Here is a 23,612-nt window from a genome sequence, read left to right on the forward strand (position 1 = left end):
TTATGATTGTACAAATTCTCATCCTTTCTGCTCTTGTTCTCAAGTACTTTGAGTACTTACTATGCATAAGGCAATGGGCTATATGCTACTGGTACTAATAAAATAAATGCTGTGTGTATGTTAGTTACTCAGCATGTTCAATTCTTTGCGACCCCATGGACTGCAGCCCGCCAGGCTCCTCTGTCCATGGAATTCTGCAGGCAAGAATACTGGAGTGGAATATTGCCATTCCCTACTCCAGGGGATCTTTCCAGCCGAGGGATTGAACCTGGGTCTCCTGCATTGCAGTCAGATTCTTTACCATCTGAGCCAAAATAAAAGCTACATAATATTATTTGATATATTTTAAGTAATTACAATCACAGAAGAGAATTTTAACTTCAAAAGTGATACTTGCAGAAACAGAACAATACTACTATAATTCTATAATACCTACTATAATTATGTTTTATTAAGAACTTTAGTTTTAGTTACTCATAAAAATTTGTAGCCAAAACAGGATACATTCAACTCTGTTTAAAATTGCATTCTCTTAAAAACAAAACAGAAACATTTTTTAATGATTACAATATTTAACTTGTTTAAAAAAAAGTAATTTGAGGTAATTAATTACTTTAAAAAGTAATGCAGCAATTTAATTGCATTGGAAACAAAGTCCAGTCCAGAACTAAAATGCAAATACTTTGTTTTTCCCATTAAAGAATGCAATTTCTAATTTCAGTTGAATGATATTTTGTACCTTATTGATGTTTGGCTCCTCCATCATAGAATTTTTGATGGTTTCACAGTTGTCCTCTAATGACTTCATCAAGAAAGAATAACCATATGACAAAGAGTAAAGATGAGATGTAACATGTAAAATACTGGGGATATTTCTTTTTATTTTTAACCAAATTTACTAGAAAACAATACTGAACTATTTTTTTTAAATTTCATATATTTTAAACAAAGTATGTGTGGAGAGGCATGATTGGGGGTTGGAGAAAACTTAATCCCTCAGAACTCATTAACAATCACTATAAATTTTATTCTATTTTCTAAGAAATTTTTACTCACTTCACTCATTTGAAATGTTGACATTTAAGCAAGATTAAGTCCAGAGTACTTTACACTACAAATTTCAGAGCTACTAGTGCCAGAGTATCACCAAATGAAAATTAAAGTCAAACTGTTCTCTTACACACTATTAAGTCTTGTCTCCATTATGATATCTCATTCCTCAAGGAAAATCTCCTGATTAGAAACTTTGATTTCAAGATTTCTAACTCCTTCTCTTGACTTAGCCAGAAATAGTCAATAAAATGCTTGCAGCAACATATTCTTTTTAAAAGAGGATATTAGCACTTGTTAAAGAAGGAGATGGTTCATGACCTTTAGTTCTTAGGAAATGAAACAAAACAAAAAAAGAAACTGAGGATTAAGATGACAGCTGTCAAGCATTTTTTTGGGGTTGGGACTGATTAGGATATAGTCTATTTGCAACCATCTACATTTGTATTTTACTTTTAAATAAGTATAAACAGTGAAGGACTTCTATTTTAAAAATACATGTGCCAGCAAACTATATTATATAGGAAAAGAAAAGATCTGAGGATACACCAGAACTTTAATGTCAGATGAAGAAAATTAGATTCCCAACATGTATAGGAATAAAGCAACAGCAGCACTCTCAAATTACTCTCCAACATCTACTGTAAATACAGGGCCTGTTATGTATCTATTTTCTAACCATCTGAAAAGTCACAGAGACTTGGGCTCAACTATTAAGTAATCAGCCTCCAATTAAAATAAATAAATTTATATTAAAAAATCATCATTTTAAAAAACAGAGAGATGGAAGGTAATTTTGAAAATACCACAAAAAGCCAGTCAACTTTCCAGTAAAGATTAAATAATTTTGTACCAACTCTATAAAGTTAATATTTTATTTAATTCCATTTAATCTATGTTTTACTAGGTAAAAATTTTTTTTTTTCATATTTCCTTCATGAAAATGTCACTATCACTGTTTAGAATAAGACAACAAAGCAGTAACAATAAATTTCTCATAACTGCCATTAATCATGCTGGGTTTTAAATAAGTTAAATTTGCTAGTCAAATACTGAAAAGTGTATTATATTTATTTTGGAGATTAAAAAACTAAAATCAGAGAAAATATTTAGCTAAATGATAACTAAAATCTTCTATAGTCTAGCATCCATATTCATGATTTTTATTAAAATAATTACAATACAAAAATAACTAAAATTTTCTTAAGATATTATGAAACTTCTAAGAAAACTAAGAATAAAACAGCAGATGAGTTTAACAGGTACATCTATACTCATTTTTCCATTACCATTCCTTATGCATTCTGGGTTAGTTTATTTCCTGATTCAACTAGACAATCTAGTAGCAAACCAGTTTTTTGTTTTGTTTTGAGAATGATTTCATTTCCCAAATGCACTGAATATATCAGCAGTGAAGAAATGTTATTTTCACAACTATATTTATCAAATACAGCAATGGCTTTTAAAAAATAATTTTGTACTTGAAATTACTATGCTCAATTTGCATGTTCATATTACAAGGTGCATCAAAGAAATTAAACTAGTAATAGCAAGCATAGTAAAACATGCTTTTTATTCAGAATGCAGCAGTGCTTTGTACATCACTGTGAGAAGGCTTTAACTTGCAACATATTATTTTAGTCAAAGGTACCTTTAAAATAAGAAACATTACCTCACCAGTCACATTCTAATTACTCTGACACTCTTATATAGCACATTTTCTATTTTATTTATCCAAAGGTTTTCTTCAACTGTTTTAAAGTAACATATATATAAAATATTTAAGATATGTCTCACCAAAGGTTAAAAAGAAATACGTTAACTTGTACTCTATTTAATTGTATCTATTGTTTGACTAGATACGTATCAAAAGTCTTCTAAGTTAGCAAGAATACTATGTATTTTGTTTCCTGACTTGGCTAATTCAAATATATTTACATAATCAGGCAAACAGTAAATAATAACACATGCAGTTGCCTCTAACAAATTAGTTCTTAAACTGACAGACAAAACATAATTAATTTTCCTTTTCCAATAAGGTTAGATGTCACCTTGCTTTTTGCTAACTTGTCTTTAAGAAGCCATTCTATTTCCTTATCATTCCAACTGAAACGTCTTCCTTTTTTCCTCCCACTTAAAAAACTGAAAAGCCTGCTTTGAGATTAGTTCAGAGCTTCTCAAAGTGTGATGATCCACAACCAGCCACCAGTCTTGAACTCTCTGTTACCAATATATGAGAAAATAAGGAATTGACTACATCACTAAACCCACTGCTTAATTTATACAATACTTCTTAATAGCAAAATTATTTAAAAGAAAGAAGCAATACGTTAATTTATATTCCAGTACAAGTCCCCCATATCAAACTGGACTTACGAGTAGCACTGAACTAAATGAGAAAAATAATCTGTATTATGATAACATTAAGGTACAATCAACCAATTACAGTATAATTATAAACTGAGATTATAAAATTGTACCAAGTATAATCAATACAATAAAAAGAAAATGTAAATATTTGATATGTTTCCAGTATAAAAACCTAGTTTCAATGAAACTTTTAAGATAAACTTTATCACATGAAAAGGATGGGAAATTTCCCCTTTGTCTGAAAAGGTAGTCATGACAACTCAAAATCAGGAAACAAGATACAGAATTCTAAGTTAAACAGTATCTTTTTGGGGAAAAAAGTCCCAACTATATCTGAATTAGTTACTTTAAACTAGTTAGGAAAATACCAACTCTCTCTATGAATTAACATACATGTTTATGACATAAAAAATGAATTTTTATAAAAGTCTGTAAAATACAACTCTTTATAGTTAAAAATACAAGGCATTAATAACAAAATGGCAAACAAGTTTTAATTTATACAGACCTCATTTAGACACCTTTTCTTTGTGAATATATTTCTGATAAAGGTTTCTTGAATTTCTTCCTGCTTCACCAAATACTGCCAAAGTCTCTTCACAGACAGTGCCAGATGGTGTTTAGATCTACAAAGAGGCAATATATTTCACTATACACTTCAGAGACTTCTGATTAACCTGATTACATTCCCTTGGTGCTATATGAATGATTATAATAATAAGTTATCTAGAATCAGACCACATCATCTAGGGTAGTAATCAGTAATACTTTTCTTAAAAGAAGAGGCAGTAAATATTTCAGGCTTTGTGGGCCATATGTTCTCTCCTACAACCAAGTAACTTCACCACTGAAGTGGGAAAGCATCCACAGGTAATACTAAAATGAAAGGCTGTGGATACAAACCATAAACCTTTATTGACAACACAGAAGGAGGTGTGGATTTGGCCCCGTGGTTTGCAGTTTGCTGACCTTTAACCTAAGAATGTAAGCTCTAACAAAAGAGGTATGCTTCCTAGAAGAGATCCAGAAACAAAGCCACTCAAAGTGTTGTCTGTGAACATGTACTAGCCCATGAACTCTGTTACTGATGAGCAATGAGGGAAGAGCCTGTGAAAGAATGAAATCAACTATGTCACTGAGCCACGAAGTACACTGTTTATTCAGTTAACATTTTCTGTAGTAATTTTCTTAAGGAAGCAAGCACTGAACTGATTTATCTTTTGGTACAAATGCTTTATTTCTTCATGTACAGTAAAACAGTTTGCTAAAAAACTGTTCCAAATAGCTCTGCTCCTAAGTAGGTGTTAGGAAACACTGGCCAACAGTTCAAATCCAGCCTACCTTTCATATTCAAAAATAAAGTTTATTGACTCTATTATACTTAGAATAGATAAGCAACAAGGACCCATTGTATAGCACAGGGAACTTGGCTCAATATTCTGTAATAACCTAAATGAGAAAACAATTTTACAAAGAATGGATACTTGTATCGGTATAAGTGAATTACATCTATAACTAACAGATCATTGTTAATCAATTATACTCCTATATAAAAATTCATTGGATCACAGCTATGCCCATTCACTTATTGTTTATGGCTGCTTTCACTCTCCAATGGCAGGGTTGAACAGCTCCAACAAGGACTGTAGGGCCAGCAAAGCCTAAAATATTTACTATATAAACCTTTGTCAGAAATGTCTGCGAAAATCCAGACTACAATATGTATCACACAAAGACACAGATATGAGCCCAGAACAGTAAATTAAATGTAAGAAGTAGTAAAACATTTTCTTCATGAAATACCACTAATATTCTGACTTAGTAAAACTCAGAATAGTATCCATACGAAAACCTACTTGAAAGGAGTGTTGGTAGGTTCCAGCAAAGCTTTGTGGCGGAGAATTGCAGGACCTGCAGAAACACTCTCTTCAGAGGTATGACTTGCAATGAAGTTTTGAGGTGGTCCCCCATGGATTTCAAGTCGTCGGAGAAGAACTTGTTCCCAGCACTGAAGAGTTTTCAGAACAGCATGACAAAGTGGTGAACTAACTGGAAGCTCTAAACAGAGAAAATTGACCCACTATTATCTTCTGCAATAAAATGCTATGTTCAATCTTAAAAACGACTGAAATAAGATATACACATTTTGGCAGAGGAGACGTGAAAGAGAGGTGAGCACAGAAGTCCAGAGGACTTGAAAAGAAGGATGCTGTAAATCTCTATGGCATTTCAACATAATTAGTGGCCTAGGGTAACAGAAAAAGGGCAATCTAGGTCAAAATTACATCATACCTTTACTACTAGAACTTGAAATAACATTTGCAACTTGTGATTTAAATAACTGCTATAGGAATTACTGCATCTGACTTTAATTTCATATGAAAAAAATGTACGTGAATATCATAAAAATATGTCTGGACGGAAAATCAGTTGCCTTAAACCCTTGTATCAGCCCAATTTCTGCACAGCATATAACTTAGACTTCTTTTGAGTATTAAAACAATACACAAGGTAAAAAAAGAACGTGAAATAATACTTACTACAAAACTCAACACTTCATATTTTACATTTCCATATTCCTAAATCCTGATCCTACTTTCAATCTTTAGCTATTCTTGCTTTTTACCTTCAAAAATCTAAATAGTAGGCTTACTGCAAATTCTTGAGTTTTTTCAAGTTTAGAAGTGATCCTACTGATTTACTACTATGGAATATGAGAATAAACTTCCCTTCTCTCCATCAATCCAATACAGTCCATAATAATTTTTGGTTAAATTAGTATTTTAGCATCTACCACATACATATAAAAATCACAGCTAAATTACTTGGTATACTGCCATGCCCCTTTCATTCCTATACAAGCTTTTCATCCATTGGAGTTAATAATTATTACATTTTTGCTTCTGTTAGTCTCCTGTGTGTCTACAACTAGGAAATACCCAACTCTTTGACTAGAGCTATAAACACAGTCTTGGTGCAGTTAATCACATCAGCTGCACATTCCCTGCTTTCTTGGATCCTGTCTTTCTAACAGCAACTAACAATATGACAGACTCATTTACAGACAGTTGCTTTGGTTAAAAGAACCCAATCTTCTACCAGCAGGAAGTTACTAAACTTTTTCTCCACTATTTGAAAAAAAAATACAAAACAGTAAATCAAAAGCAATGGCAACATTAGTTCATGTTAAGCTATGTATTACCTGCAAGATCATGACCTGCAAAAGGATAGAAAGTCTTCAAATTGCTGAGCACCAGCTGTACCATTGCCAAACGCATCAATGACCAACTATAAATAAAGCAATAGATTTGTTAAAAATTTACTTAGGGACTGAGAAGACTATGCTACTCTTTGTCCCAATAACTCACTACTAGGAATCTACCCTGAAGGTATACCTCCACAAAAACAAAACAATATACACAGGCAGTTTACTCATGTCAGCACTGTATAAAGAACCAAATTATCCATCAGCAGAGTAATGACTGAATAACTAGCTTTAAATCATGGAATATTTTAGGGTAGCCATAAAAAAGAACAAAAAAGGATCTTTAAATGTTAATATGAAGTGAATTTTAGCATGTATTAATAAATAAAAAGCAAGCTGTAAACATTACATATAATATGGTATCTACTACCTTCTGTGTAAGAAAGCAGCAGAAATAAGATTTTATATACACAGAGACACACACACACAAGCTTATTTTTGAAAACAGAAGGATAAACCAGAAACTCATAAGAATGAGTATCTGTAAACAGCATAGAGGAAGACTCAGCTGGAAGAGATATGCTTGAAGATTTGCTTTTTTTAAAAAAATTAAACAGAGACATTTTGGCTTCTTTCTTTTTCAAGTGAAAAATTTATTCCTTAGAGTACTGGTTTTTATTAGTCTAAACTGTCATAAAGTACACAATCAAAAATTAACTGTGGAATTATTGTTATGGAAGGGAACTTAACAATTCAGATCTAGGTTGTAATTCACCAAGCTACTAATTTCACATGCATTATTTTCAAAATTAAAAAACAAAATTTTTTAAAGAAGCTTAAAATTAAATATTCCATACCTATACGAATTTGAGTTAGAATGTTCCTGGAGATGGAAATCTGAAGCTAAAACATCATCGTCATCATCATCACTTTCCAGACTCTCCTCTGAATCATATTCAGCTCTACTTTGGGAAGCAGGTAGAAATGGCTAAAAGAAAAAAGTTATAGAATTTATTATCCAACTATATGACTTAATACATGCAATTAAATAGCCTAATATCAGCAATTTATCCCATTTTTGAGAACTTCATTATAAGGAAGTAAAGTAGCAAGTAATTGGCTGCTTCTTTTTTGACAGTCTATGCCTTCAATCCCACTTTAGTTGGTTCCCTTATTTAGTCATCATATCAACAAAAAATTTATTCAGTATCCACTATGTATCAAAAGTATACTCAATGTAAGAAAATTTAAGACATATATGCAGTCACTGCTCTCACATAACATATTTTAGTGGGGAAAAATAGGCAAATACTAGAAAATTAAATATAAATTGAATTTAGCTGTGTTATACAGAAAAAAACAAGAGTTCAGATAAGCTAACCATGAAAGGCCTCTTTGAAAAGTGTAATTTAAGTGAGACTTAAAAGGACAAGAAGGAATAAGCCATATAACGAGAGCGAAGAAAAGCATTTTAGGCAGTAGTAATAGTATGTAAAAAGGCTTTAATAAAGGAAAAAAGTTGCATGAGAAAAAAGAATTTGGCTGAAGGCTACTAAAGCAAGAGGATAGTGTTGGCAAAAAATCAGAAGAGAATAGCATGTGACAGATAAGGTAGGGTTTTTGAACAACACAGTAAAGAGTGTAATGGAATGCCACCAATGAATTTTAAGTAGAGTAAAGGTATTGATATTTATGCTTTTAGGAGTATCACTATGACCACAGCCTTTTTAGAGAAAAGTCAAATGTGAAAAGTAGAAACAGGAGACATCAGAAACTAAGGCAAGAGCTGGCAGTCTGGATACAGGTGTCAGTCATGGAGATGGAGATAAATAACACATTCACAGTATACCTGGGGGAATGCATTGATAGATTTACTGATCAACTTGGAGAGCAAGGGAAAGAGAAGGAAAAGACAATTTCTGGGTTTCTGCTTGAGCAACTACATGGATGAAGACGCCAATTACTAAGTTGGGAAGACTCTAGTTGTGACAGGGGCATTACTGAAGAAAAAAAAAACCCAAATCTTAAAGACCAAGATTCACAGGTCAGGTAGAAAAGGAAGGATACAGAAAGAACATTTCAAAGGAATAAAAAACAAAATTAGGACGTAAACTAGAAGAGACTGGTATCAAGAGAACGAAATAAAAGCAACTTAAAATGGAGGAAATGGTCACATGGTTGAACCTGCTGCTAAGAGGTCAAGTGAGATGATAATAAAGAAGTTTCCATTATATTTGATAACAGAATGGGTGCCACTTGAATCTTAGTAATAGCAGTTTCAGGGGGCAGTTGTGTCAGAAGTCATACAATGACTACAAGTTAAGGGGATCTATGGTAATAAGAGAGATAATATGTATACACTTTTGAAAAGCTGAATGAGAATGAGAAGCAGAAAAATGGGATAACAGCTGGAAAAAACTGGGGGGTCAAAGCAGTATTTGGGATGTGAGACAGCAGAGCACTATTTTGTTCTGTTGGGAAAAGACAATAGAGAAGACAGAAGGCTAGAGAAGAAAAGCAAGGACAGGATTCAGACTAGCACTAAAGCCTTTGATAGGAAAGATGTTTCCTCAATAGTAAACAAGAGGAGAGAATAAGATGGGAGATTCATGACAGAGTGATGGAAGAATTCTGTTTGATTCTTTTTTTTAAATGACTTATGACACCATCAGTTGAGTGAGGATGAAAGAAGAGATGTGGGAAATTTGAGAAGAAAACAAAATATTGGATTCAAGGAAGCTGAATAAAGGAACACAGCAGGAGGAGTAGACCTTCTGAAAGGGCTGAGCGAAGAGCTTGGTAGTCCTCTGCCCAGAAAGCAGGAATGTGCTGCACTATGCTTAGTCGCTCGGTCATGTCTGACGCTTTGAGACCCCATGAACTGTACCCCGCCAGGCTCCTCTGTACATGAGGATTCTCCAGGCAAGAATACTGGAGTGGGTTGCCTTTCCTTTCTCCAGGGAATCTTCCCAACCCGTGATCAACCACAGGTCTCCAGCACTGCAAGTGGGTTCTTTACCATCTGAGCCACCAGGGAAACCCAACAAAGTTGTCAAAACAATCACTTAAAGATACTGGAAACTGATCAAACACCCAGAGAAGTATATATTCAAGAAAAACTTGTGAGGGACTACCGTGGTGTTCCAGTGGTTAAGATTCTGCACTTCCACTACCAGGGGTGCAGGCTCGATCCCTGGCTCAGGGAACTAGGATCCTGCATGTTGTGTGACCAGGAGAAACAACAACAGCAACAACTACTCAATCTCTGGTAAAAGTGAGCATCTAGCATTTTGGCCAGGGGCTATTTCTAGCCCGACCTCTGCCCTCTGTGACTCATTTGTTCTATCAGTCTGTGAAGACAAAGGCTGCCTGGACAGAGAGGGCTCTCTTTAATGAGAATTCCATGCCCATAAAAGCAGGCACAGGAGGGCCTAGAGGAGCTATCTCACGTTGAAGGTCAGAACAGTGGTGGTAAGGAGATACCCTTCGTCCAAGGTAAGGAGCAGTGACTGTGCTTTGCTGGAGCAGCCGTGAAGAGATACCCCACGCCCAAGGTAAGGGAAACCCAAGTAAGATGGTAGGTGTTGCAAGAGGGCATCAGAGGGCAGACACACTGAAATCATACTCACAGAAAACTAGTCAATCTAATCACACTAGGACCACAGCCTTGTCTAACTCTATGAAACCAAGCCATGCCTGCGGGGCAACCCAAGACGGGCGGGTCATGGTGGAGAGGTCTGACAGAATGTGGTCCGCTGGAGAAGGGAATGGCAAGCACTTCAGTATTCTTGCCTTGAGAACCCCATGAACAGTATGAAAAGGCAAAATGGTAGGATACCAAAAGAGGAACTCCCCAGGTCATTAGGTACCCAATATGCTACTGGAGATCAGTGGAGAAATAACTCCAGAAAGAATGAAGGGATGGAGCCAAAGCAAAAACAGTACCCACTTGTGGATGTGACTGGTGATAGAAGCAAGATCTGATGCTGTAAAGAGCAATATTACATAGGAACCTGGATGTCAGGTCCATGAATCAAGGCAAATTGGAAGTGGTCACACAAGAGATGGCAAGGGTGAATGTCGACATTCTAGGAATCAGCAAACTAAAATGGACTGGAATGGGTGAATTTAACTCAGATGACCATTATATCTACTATTGCAGGCAGGAATCCATCAGAAGAAATGGAGTAGCCATCATGGTCAACAAAAGAGTCCGAAATGCAGTACTTGGATGCGATCTCAAAAACGACAGAATGATCTCTGTTCATCTCCAAGCCAAATCATTCAATATCACAGGTATCCAAGTCTATGCCCCAACCAGTAACTCTGAAGAAACTGAAGTTGAACGGTTTTATGAAGACCTACAAGATCTTTTAGAACTAACACCCAAAAAAGATGTCCTTTTCATTATAGGGGACTGGAATGCAAAAGTAGGAAGTCAAGAAACACCTGGTGTAACAGGCAAATTTGGTGTTGGGATACGAAATGAAGCAGGGCAAAGACTAATAGAGTTTTGCCAAGAAAATGCACTGGTCATAGCAAACACCCTCTTCCAACAACACAAGAGAAGACTCTACACATGGACATCACCGGATGGTCAACACCGAAATCAGATTGATTATATTCTACGCAGCCAAAGATGGAGAAGCTCTATACAGTCAACAAAAACAAGACCGGGAGCTGACTGTGGCTCAGATCATGAACTGCTTATTACCAAATTCAGACTTAAACTGAAGAAAGTAGGGAAAACTGCTAGACCATTCAGGTATGACCTAAATCAAATCCCTTATGATTATACAGTGGAAGTGAGAAACAGATTTAAGGGTCTAGATCTGATTGATAAGAGTGCCTGATGAACTATGGAATGAAGTTCGTGACATTGTACAGGAGACAGGGATCAAGACCATCCCCATGGAAAAGAAATGCAAAAAAGCAAAATGGCTGTCTGGGGAGCCCTTACAAATAGCTGTGAAAAGAAGAGAGGCGAAAAGCAAAGGAGAAAAGGAAAGATATAAGCATCTGAATGCAGAGTTCCAAAGAATAGCAAGAAGAGATAAGAAAGCCTTCTTCAGCGATCAATGCAAAGAAACAGAGGAAAACAACAGAATGGGAAAGACTAGAGATCTCTTCAAGAAAATGAGAGATACCAAGGGAACATTTCATGCAAAGATGGGCTTGATAAAGGACAGAAATGGTCTGGACCTAACAGAAGGAGAAGGTATTAAGAAGAGGTGGCAAGAATACACAGAAGAACTGTACAAAAAAGATATTCAAGACCCAGATAATTATGATGGTGTGATCACTAACCTAGAGCCAGACATCTTGGAATGTGAAGTCAAGTGGGCCTTAGAAAGCATCATTATGAACAAAGCTAGTGGAGGTTGATAGAATTCCAGTTGAGGTGTTTCACATCCTGAAAGATGATGCTGTGAAAGTGCTGCACTCAATATGCCAGCAAGTTTGGATAACTCAGCAGTGGCCACAGGACTGGAAAAAGTCAGTTTTCATTCCAATCCCAAAGAAAGGCAATGCCAAAGAATGCTCAAACTACCACACAATTGCACTCATTTCACACACTAGTAAAGTAATGCTCAAAATTCTCCAAGCCAGGCTTCAGCAATACGTGAACCATGAACTCCCTGATGTTCAAGCTGGTTTCAGAAAAGGCAGAGGAACCGAGACCAAATTGCAAACATCTGATGGATCATCGAAAAAGCAAGAGAGTTTCAGAAAAACATCTATTTCTGCTCTATTGACTATGCCAAAGCCTTTGACTGTGTGGATCACAATAAACTGTGGAAAATTCTTCAAGAGATGGGAATACCAGACCACCTGACCTGTCTCCTGAGAAATCTGTATGCAGGTCAGGAAGCAACAGTTAGAACTGGACATGGAACAACAGACTGGTTCCAAGTGGGAAAAGGAGTACGTCAAGGCTGTATATTGTCACCCTGCTTATTTAACTTGTATGCAGAGTACATCATGAGAAACGCTGGACTGGAAGAAACACAAGCTGGAATCAAGATTGCCAGGAGAAATATCAATAACCTCAGATATGTAGATGACACCACCCTTATGGCAGAAAGTGAAGAGGAGCTAAAAAGCCTCTTGATGAAAGTGAAAGAGGAGAACGAAAAAGTTGGCTTAAAGCTCAACATTCAGAAAACGAAGATCATGGCTTCTGGTCCCATCACTTCATGGGAAATAGATGGGGAAACTGTGGAAACAGTGTCAGACTTTATTTTTTTGGGCTCCAAAATCACTGCAGATGGTGATTGCAGCCATGAAATTAAAAGACGCTTACTCCTTGGAAGAAAAGTTATGACCAACCTAGATAGTATATTCAAAAGCAGAGACATTACTTTGCCGACTAAGGTCCGTCTAATCAAGGCTATGGTTTTTCCTGTGGTCATGTACGGATGTGAGAGTTGGACTGTGAAGAAGGCTGAGCGCCGAAGAATTGATGCTTTTGAACTGTGGTGTTGGAGAAGACTCTTGAGAGTCCCTTGGACTGCAAGGAGATCCAACCAGTCCATTCTGAAGGAGATCAACCCTGGGATTTCTTTGGAAGGAATGATGCTAAAGCTGAAGCTCCAGTACTTTGGACACTTCATGCAAAGAGTTGACTTATTCTGATGCTGGGAGAGATTGGGGGCAGGAGGCGAAGGGGACGACCGAGGATGAGATGGCTGGATGGCATCACGGACTCGATGGACGTGAGTCTGAGTGAACTCTGGGAGATGGTGATGGACAGGGAGGCCTGGCGTGCTGTGATTCATGGGGTCGCAAAGAGTCAGACACGACTGAGTGACTGATCTGAACTGAACTGAAAACCAGAGACAAGCACGATTTGGAAGGATACATGTACCCCAATGTTCACTGCAGCACCATTTACAATACCCAGGACATGGAAACAATCTAAGTAGTGTCTATCAATAGATGAAAGAAAGAATGATGTGCTGTGCATGTGTGTGTATATATAGCATGGAATTCTCACTCATAAAAAAGAATGAAATAATGCTGAAGATGGACCTAGAGATTATCATAAGAAGTGAAGTCAAAAAGAGATACACAAAGACAGAAAGACAGATACCATATGATATTACTCACGGATGAAATCTAAAATATGACATATATGAACTTATCCGTGAAACACAAACAGACTCACAGACATAGCAAATAGACTTGGGGTGGGGAATGGGACTTTAGGATTAGTGGACGGAAACTATTATATAGAGAATGGGTAAACAATAAAGTTCTACTATATAGCACAGGGAACTATTGATATATTTAATATTCTGTGATGAACCGTAATGAAAAACATGAAGAAGAATGTAATATAACTGGATAACCAACCTTGCTATAAAACAGGAATTAACACAACACTGTGAATCAACTATACTTCAATAAATTAAAAAAAAAAATAACTCCATGCCCATCAGCATTGTCAAAAACAAGAGTCTTCAGCAGCAAACAATTAGGGAAGGCCAACATCTCAGACAGGAAAGGATCTGCCTGTAATGAAGGAGACCTGGGTTTGATCCCTGGGTGGGGAAGATCCCCTGGAGAAGAGAATGGCAACCCACCCCAGTTGCATCTGTTATTCTCGTCTGCAGAATTCCGTGGATAGAGGAGCCTGCTGGGTTATAGTCCATGGGGTTACAAAGAGTTGGATGGGACTGAGTGGACTAATACTTTCACATCTCAACTAGCCTGCGTTACACAGTGGAACAAAGGCAGACCAGCCAGAAATTTAACCAAATCCAGAAACAAGACAACTAAAGAAGGCCTTGATAATCAAGAATCATATAGCCAGCAAAAGGAACTATGCTTCAAAAATGAAGATGAAATATACTCCAATATAAATAAAGCATATAATAAACATTTGCTGAATGAATCAATGACTGCAAAAGGCAATGTGAAACAAGGTGATATAAATGCACTTCTTTATCCTGAAGCATGCTGGATATGAGAAAAACAAAATCTACTGCCTAACAGGACTCAGGGATTGGTGTCATTAGGAAATAGTGAGGAGTCAATTAATGCAAGGTAGTAAGGAAAAAATCTAGAAGTTCAGAATGTGAAGAATTTGGCTGTCCACAGAAGAAGAAGAGGATATATACTAGAAGCTCTTGCTAGGCATGGTAGGACAAGAATGTAAAACTACAGATGCAAGTTGAAACCATGCAAAGCAAATCTTAACAATCAATGAAAAAACTACAAGTGTTCTGTGACTATTAACAAATTCATCAAAACACTAAAAAACCCTTACAGTCAACTATAAGTGTATAGGAAAAAGAAAACAGTAAAAATAATATTTAGTATACTGGTTTTTCCAGTGGTCATGTATGGATGTGAGTTGGACTGTGAAGAAAGATGAGTGCTGAAGAACTGATGCTTTTGGACTGTGGTGCTGGAGAAGACTCTTGAGAGTCCCTTGGACTGCAAGGAGGTCCAACCAGTCCATCCTAAACAAGATCAGTCCTGCGTGCTCTTTGGAAGGACTGATGCTGAAGCTGAAACTCCAATACTCTGGCCACCTCATGTGAAGAGTTCACTCATTGGAAAAGACCCTGATGCTGGGAGGGATTGGGGGCAGGAGGGAAGGGGATGACAGAGGATGAGATGCCTGGATGGCATCACTGACTCGAAGGACATGAGTTTGGGTAAACTCCGGGAGTTGGTGATGGACAGGGAGGCCTGGTGTGCTGTGGTTCATGGGGTCGCAAAGAGTTGGACACGACTGAACAACTGAACCGAACTGCAAATTAGAATCAATGAGAATTTATAAAGTGTTTTATTTCTTTGTAAAAAATTTATCAAGAAAACTTTCAATAGTGCTGGCCTTCTAATTTTATAAAACCCAGAATACAAAGCAAGTATCTTTTCTAATTGTTAGCAAATTGTCAATTCCTTTCTAACTTTGTATCAATATCCAACTTTTTATTGTACTTTCTATGTTGTGAAATATTACCCAGAGTTCTTTTAATGTGAAAGTTTTTTGGTTTCTTTCTTCCAATTTCAGTATCTCTAGGTCATCTCCATCCTTTGTCAAACTTTCCTCATTTATGTTGATAAGCTGGTCCTCACTAATTTTCCTTGGGTGCATATCTAAAGTCTCTCAAATGACAGCAATGTTAAATCCAAGAGTTAGCTATTTTTTCTAAAACTTTATTTATATTTGATTTGAATTTTATTTCCAGTACTCACTTTTCATTTCCAGTTGCACTTGACTTTGTCAGCTAATTTCCTGTTCTGATTAGCCAGTTTTGAAAACGTCACTTGCATTTATTATGGGAGGTAGGGAGGCAAGACAACTAACTACATGCTTTTCTGTGTATGAAATGAATACTGAATAAAAGGTACTAAATGACCAATCACTAACAGACTTTGCAAGAACTGTTGTGATTGGTCACTGATCAAGAGTTGCATCTATTGTTTATATAGTGATTTGTGGACTAAGAGCTAGCAGGAAAGTCTGTACTTTATGCAATTACTCATATTGAATAAACTGTGGTAACTTTAAACTTGAACAATATTGTTGAGGGATTGATGTTATTTAACTAAAAACTGGAATCTGAGTACATCAGGACAATGTAGGACTACAGTACAGAAAAGGAGTTAGAGTTTGGATGGCACTTTGACTTCTGGCAGTCTTGATTCCTTAATCACTACCAAGTACATTACCATTTGGAGAAGGGAAAGGTAAACCACTCCAGTATTCTTACTTGGAGAGTCCCATGGACAGAGGAACCTAGTTGGCTACAGTCTATGGGGTTGCAAAAGAGTCAGACAAGCCTGAGCAACTAACATACACACACACATTAGCATTAATGTGGCAGCCAATTTATCTTTTCATCTTCCTAAGAATGTTGCATTGTTTAAAATGTAAAAATCTTAATTTATACAAGAATTGTCTTAAAAAATAGTTGAAATATGCCCAAAATATTTTAGGATATATTCTGTGATAATTTATCCTGATAAAATGAGTATTTTCTACACCTGTGTGGGAAAATATTTGGAAACACCAACAATTACACTTAAACATTTTCATAACAAATGATCATTTGGATAACACTTGTATTACCTTGGCAATGAAATAGTCCCAGATACTGAGCTCTGGTGGAATGAACTTCTCTTTAACTATCAGTGTCTCCTGGCTTATTGGTGGTGAGGAAGAGGTCACTGAGGCAGATTCTCTGCAAGACATTTTTGATGGCCTGAAACGTTTGTTGTGTTTCTCTCCTTCTTCCACTAGTGAAGAAACTAATAAGAACAAAACAAAGTATTACTAAAATAAGCACAATTTTCATTGTACTGATTTCATCTATTTTTACATAAGACTTAAGGTTAACTACAAATAAGTACATACACAAAACTGAGATTACTATGATAGTAAGGTAACTGGAGGAAGTGAGACAAAAATCATCTTGTATAGCCATCTTTGTTTCTATCTCATCTTGACCCTTACTCTCTGAATGTCCATTTATTTATTGTAGATGTAAATTGTATACAGAAGAGGATGTAATATCTTCCTATAAGTGAGTCCATAATTTAGCTAAGACTATGACAGAAAAGTATCTGCATCTTTTTTTTTCTTTTTTAAGAATTTCATGGGTTGGGGCAGGGAAAACAGTATCATGAGATGTCAATATTAATTAAAGACAATGATTTTAAGATTCTTCAGCAATCACTTGGCCTTTTATCCCCTAAAAAACTACTACTAATTTTTCATTGAAAATATTAAAAAGTTCAAACACCACCACTACTTACTAAACTGATTCAGACTTTTAGAAATGATTAGAGATAGAATTTTCTAGTCAATGGAATACAAAGAAGAGGAAGAAAATGCAGTTTTTATTGTTTTAACTTCTGAACACTTTAGAGTCAATATTCCCTTATTATTTTACCTTAGAATATTAAGGGCATAAGCAAAGAAAAACAAGTTATACAAATCTTTAATCAAGACTAAGTCACAAGACGCAAATCACCAGTAGAAAATGCCTATCTCCTGGACATAGGCATGATCCAATAGATAGGTAAACAACTTCATATTAAGGCAAACTAATACTCTTTTTCAACGATTTCAGCCAGAAGTTACTCACCTTCCAAGGAATACAAGTATTTGTGCTGTAATACAATTTTGCTTTATTACTTGAAGCTACTCAGCTTGCATAAATAGCATGCTCATGCATTATATCGTTACAGCCAAGCTGACTCTAATAGAATAATTTAGTTGTTTCAGAAAAAAATAAAATAACACACATAAAATTAGTATACTAAGAGACTGCTAAAAAGTGGTATGATTATTACATAATCTTTCAAATGACTTTAAAAAGAACCATCATATCAATGTGTAATTTTTTTCTCTGATCTTATAAACTGATAATCAACAAACATGTTTCTAATATATCTGTTGCATACATTTATATACATTCTAAAACTTAATGGTTTTACCAAATTCTGAGTAAAAAATTTAGAATTTCAAGGTATTTTTAATCTGTCAAAAATTAATGCTGTGTTCCAAGGTAAATGTCATTTGACTCCAATATTACTATTCTGCTTATTTTGTTTTTAGATTATAAGAAGGCATATGATGTGAACATAGATGTTTAGGGAAAAATAAAACCGAGGCTAAATTCATAGTTTTACCAAGTTTGCTATGTCATAAAAATAAGTAGAGTTTTTAAAGCAAAGTTTTGTTTTGTTTTCAGTTTTTTAAAAGGGAGAAAAACATTTCAAAGTATAGTGTGTGAACCCAGGCACATGACATGAAAATGAAATTAACCACATTATGGGGAAATGTTTATAATTACAGATTCAACTTCAGAAGGAAAAAACTTATCAAACACTTCTGATGAACAAGGAGAACGGGGGGAAATGGCAAACAGGTTCACAGTACTGAATGAAATGCTACAAGTAAAAAGACTTAGTGGTATCTCCTAGGAAACAAGAAATGACTTGAAGCTTGTCATTAGAGTAGATGCACCCACTTTTCCCTCAAACTGCAGCAAGACCTAAGACAATTTTATGGCTTAAATCATGTTGGATTCAAGTAGTCTTCAAGCTCAGGGGCACTGCAATAGAGACTATATATACCGCTGTTGGGTGCTTCACCATTTGTTTTTGAAAAAAGCTAATAATAAAATATCAAGCCATGTGCATGCCACTCTGTGGATACAAACTGACTGTACTGTTCCATTATTAAGGTAGTAAATGGCTACTTTAATAGTAATAAAAGAAAAATCAGCATTAGGGAGAAATGAAAAGAAATTTGGATATAAGAGACCTTGTGAATTACAAGGGGCATCAAGAAGCTAGAAAGTGGGTTAACAAAAACTAAGTTATGCATGGGAATTAATGATAATTCTTTCATCTGCAAGTATTATGAAACATAACAAAAGATTCTTAAAATATTTTGCTTTGCTTTATAAATGCAATAAAAAGCAAAAGTATGGATTTCTAACTGTTAACAGAAAAAAAAGTAACTTTTCAAAAATTGCTACTGCTCAACTATCTACTTTAAAAGTTTACCATAATAACAAAATAATTCCACGAACTTACACTCAGACTAGTTTTAATTAATTGGAGAAAAGCAAATCCCATATTAACATATGTGGAAATCACAAAGTAAATTAAGTTTGATGAAAAATACTGATTTATGTACAATAACATTTTTGTTAAGAATTCCAACCTGCCAAGCTAGTCTAATAAAAATCATCTACCATTTTCTCATATTACAAAGCTTAAGTCATATTTAAATTTTATATCATTAACAGTACATTAACTATATAATAGACTTGTAGAGAGAAAAATAATTTAGTTCATAAGACCATTTTTATAAAGTATTCTACAATCAGAATTTATACCAGAACAAGGAAAACAGTGACTTTTAAAAACTTCACAGTACTAAGTGATGAAAAAACTTTTAAAAAGATTTTCAGGAGTTATAAGGAAAGTATTTCATCTTCAATATACAATACATTGATATTGAATAGCTGAATAGGTTGTCAGGAAAATGAAATGTTCTAGACTTATCCGTTTTCATTTTGCTATACTTAAACACTAAAAAAATAAATATATACATTATTTTTCACTGAATTCAGATCAACTTTTTTAACACATCTTTTTATTTCCTTGGTCAACAATGTATACTGAATATTATCTAATGCAACTACACTCCTGGGACATCATGACTACATTTAATAGTAACTGAAACACGGAAGGCTACTTACTTACAACTGAAAATTTATCAAGCTGCTGTGTTGCTTTAGTTGGTGTGCTTTCAGAACATAATAATGCCTACAAAAACGGAGATTTCAGAACTTTGCCTTACACTGAAAGTCACTGCCGCTTGTCCCTTTGCCAATTTTCTGTTCTCAGATTTTGTCTCTCCAACTGTCAGTTTATCTGCCTCACAGGGACTGCTACTTCTAATTACTACTACTGCCTTTGCTATTTACTATCTTCACTTCTTCCCTTTTTTCTGTTTTTCTATTTTTTTCTACTAGCTCCTTTACAAACTAAATCAGCTTTAGAAACAGCATGCCTTGGCTTCATCATTAAATGAGTGTACTCTTTTTCTTCTAGTTAGCACACTGATTAATCATATCATGCATGTTTTCTGTAAATGCTCTTTCAGTTACATCCATGATGGATTGTATTCAGAATAGTTTCTGGGTTCTTATCGACAGATGAGCAACACAAAATTTATATGCGGCTATACCCAGCCTCACCACTGAGTAAACCATGTTTTAAGTATCCTGTATTATTTGGACACCATGTCCCAATCCAAGAGGTTAAATATACAGATACAGAGAATTTTTTTCACTTTGATTATTTAGGATTTGATAAGTGGTGAGATAAGAGTTTATTACATGGTATTTGCAACTAAAAACAGCTAAATCTGAGTGGTTAAACAAAGAACAACCTGGACTTCAAGTAAAGCTGTTTATGTATCTGTGCTCAGAAATGTTCTAGAATTGTTAAAACTGAGACTTGCTGACTGGTTAGTAAGAATGTATTTTTAATTTTTCATAAGTGTGTGGACATTCTATTTCAAGAATTTATACCCTTTATAACATTTTACATTAACAAGATCACAGTTTTCACTTTCAGTAAGCCTATAAACTGTACTCCCTCTTAGACTTTGAAAGTTCTTTAAATGAATTTAAATATCTGAAGTCAAGTATATATTCCAATGTGAATTTCATGTTAGTCTTTTCTATTTTCATCCATATAAAAAATTAAGCACTGGAAATTACTCTTTAAAAATTTCAAAGGAAACATTATAGAAATTAAAGTATCATTTAAAATTGGAAAGCCAAAATTATCACATATGGGCTAATAAATCACAAAAAGAAAACATCATGATTTTTTTCAGGTCAAAAAGCTTTCAATCTTTAAATAAATATATATAGTTTTAACACCACCAAGTTTAGAAAAGATAATAGAATTGTTTAAAATATTTACTTTACATGGTATTATGAACACTTAGAAATCCAAAATCTCTAATGGCCAGAATCATGATACGCAAACATAAAGCAGCCTTATTTGAAATGTTTTTCCAGTCACTTCAAGCCATAGTCTGATTTACCACGATTAGCACTGACATTTCTTTATTTTTACCCATTTAAAAATACATTAAAGTATAAGGAATAGAAAACATCGAAATGAAGAACTAGAGCAGAATAAAAGAAGCAGGGATGGTTTTCTAAAATGCTAATCATTGTTTTAAATCAAAAATATGACTTGATTAATGGAAAATTTTCAATTTTCTAAGTGCCAAACAAAATAAAATCGGCCCACTGTATCCCAACCCTTCCAAAACAACACAAAGCAAGCTGAACTGTAAAAGCCTATTTCTAAAGCTAGTATCTTGCCTGCAAGACTGGGAGGGCTATGAGAACTGATGGTTGAAAGAGCTTTGGAAAAGCCCACACACTCCATGGAGAATACCACTACCTGGTGGGGGCTAGGCATAGCAAAGTACCTTCCTGCCAAAAAAAGAAGAGAGAATCTGTATTTGGGATAGAACAAAAACCAATGTTACAGTATTTTTCAAAACAAATGAAAATTTCAATAGTAAAAGATTTTAAATTACATTAGATCGTTCTAATCACTGGTGTACCAGTATCTTAAAGTTTAATAATGACACCAGAAACTTCATACTGTATGTTTTCCATAAAACTATTTATTCATGCTCTAAGAAAATGGTCTGTAACATACTTTCCTGTGAATAAATTAAAATGTAATTACATTTAACAAAGTTATCATTCAGATAAATAAAGTGGTAGCCTTCAAAAATAAAGTAAAACAGATTAAAAACTAACCAGGTAAAGCTTTTGAGTGTGCTTGTTCTTTGCTGGGAACACGTGCACCTCCACCAAATACAGCAGACCACATTTTTTCATTTAGAGGGTGGGCCACAATCCGAAATAACTCGTTACTAGAATGTGTTGCCAAGCCATGGATGAACAGACTAAGATACACTGCTGTGAGAATCTCACAAAGCAAGATCGTAAGTCCTGACTGGGCTTCCTCCCCAGAAGAATTCAAAAGTTGAACTAGAGAAGTTATTCCTAGGAGAAATAACAAATATAGCTACCATTAGCTACCACTGACAATAAATTTAATAAATAAAAAATGAGCTACAATTCCTAATTTTTGAAAAACTGTTATAGCATCAGGATAAAAATATTTTCTTCCACAGTTTCATAGACCACTAGAGGTTACTGCAGTTAATGCGTAAGTGTTGAGCTATCTGTTCAATTTACACAGACATTGGAAATAACAATGTTTTTCTATTACAACAAAAGCAAAAGTATAAAACATGATATGACAAAACATTTGAGTTATTTTAGTACTATGATAAAGGAAAAACTAATGTTATATAACTGGATAATTTGTAGTAAATGATGAATAATGAATTGGAATCAATTCTAACAATACTTAACAATGATTATCACACAGCAAAACCAAACCAGACCTACTTTTTCCTCATCTGATTAAGTTCAATAAAGCTAAGAAAAAACTTGTGTGCATATATATATATATACATGTATATATATAACTTTTTATACCTGGCCATTGAGCTGGTGATGTATTGGGAGTTATGGCTTCATCTAAGCTTCCTGTTTTTAAGGAATGTCGATGGGGAAGCAGTACTGTCTGATACACCATTCCAGTAAACTGATTTGTTTGAAATGAACTGAGAGAAAAAAAATTTAAATAATAACTATCTATAGTGGCCTCCAATTGCAATGAAACAATAATAACAAAGAATGACCTAAAATGAATTTCACATTTAATATTTCTATGTTTGAGATCTAACATTTAGAGTAATTTAAATACAAGCTTTTGAGTATTAGTTATACTGCTTTACATCTAAGTACTATACTGCATACTCTAGTACTATAATAAAACAAAGTGTCCTTTAAATTTTCTAAATTAAAACAGATATGATAGTTTTTAAATATACTTACTGAAAGTCATAAAATACATACAAATGAGAAAACTATTATTGACCACAAATAGGAAGCTTATATATCACAAAGGTATATAATTTATATAGATCAATAACAAAGTTGAAAACAAAGTCAGTTTAGGTTCAATTTGATATTTAATGGCTAGTCTACCCTACGTCAGGGTAGGCTATATCAGGTATACGCACCAGTAGCAGAAGTTTAATGAAAAACATGGAAGAATGAATTAGTGTCTGGAAAATGAAGCTAGGATTTCTTATGAAATGAAGCAAAAATAAAAGAAATAAATAGATCATTTAAGAGGAAACCTAAAAGAAAAAAGAGATCCACAAGTTCTAATATCTGTCTCATAAAAGGAAAGAGAAGAGAGAAGATAAAATACTTGAAGAAATAGAATAAGAGAACTGCAAAGAAAGATATAACCCCACAATGTCCAACAATATGTTTCAAAAGCCTAGAAAAATTACAGTGAAACCTTAGGACATAAAGAAGAAAATCATAAA

The 23,612-nt window shown here is 34.7% G+C and overlaps 1 protein-coding gene across 1 annotated transcript in view; it reads right to left on the reverse strand.

Annotated features, from left to right (window-relative positions):
• The window catches only part of DMXL1 (Dmx like 1), a 130,808-nt gene that overhangs the window by 38,709 nt on the left and 68,487 nt on the right, over window positions 1-23,612 (reverse strand). The window contains exons 27-35 of the mRNA XM_052643975.1: window positions 22,708-22,835; window positions 21,958-22,206; window positions 21,508-21,621; window positions 16,713-16,891; window positions 7,483-7,613; window positions 6,623-6,708; window positions 5,277-5,478; window positions 3,929-4,046; window positions 740-802 (exon numbers count right to left, since the gene is read on the reverse strand). Of these exons, the coding sequence (XP_052499935.1) occupies window positions 740-802; window positions 3,929-4,046; window positions 5,277-5,478; window positions 6,623-6,708; window positions 7,483-7,613; window positions 16,713-16,891; window positions 21,508-21,621; window positions 21,958-22,206; window positions 22,708-22,835 (1,270 nt within the window). The remainder of the gene's footprint in view (window positions 1-739; window positions 803-3,928; window positions 4,047-5,276; window positions 5,479-6,622; window positions 6,709-7,482; window positions 7,614-16,712; window positions 16,892-21,507; window positions 21,622-21,957; window positions 22,207-22,707; window positions 22,836-23,612) is intronic.

Source organism: Budorcas taxicolor, chromosome 7 (genome assembly GCF_023091745.1).
Source record: "Budorcas taxicolor isolate Tak-1 chromosome 7, Takin1.1, whole genome shotgun sequence".
NCBI lineage: Eukaryota > Metazoa > Chordata > Mammalia > Artiodactyla > Bovidae > Budorcas > Budorcas taxicolor.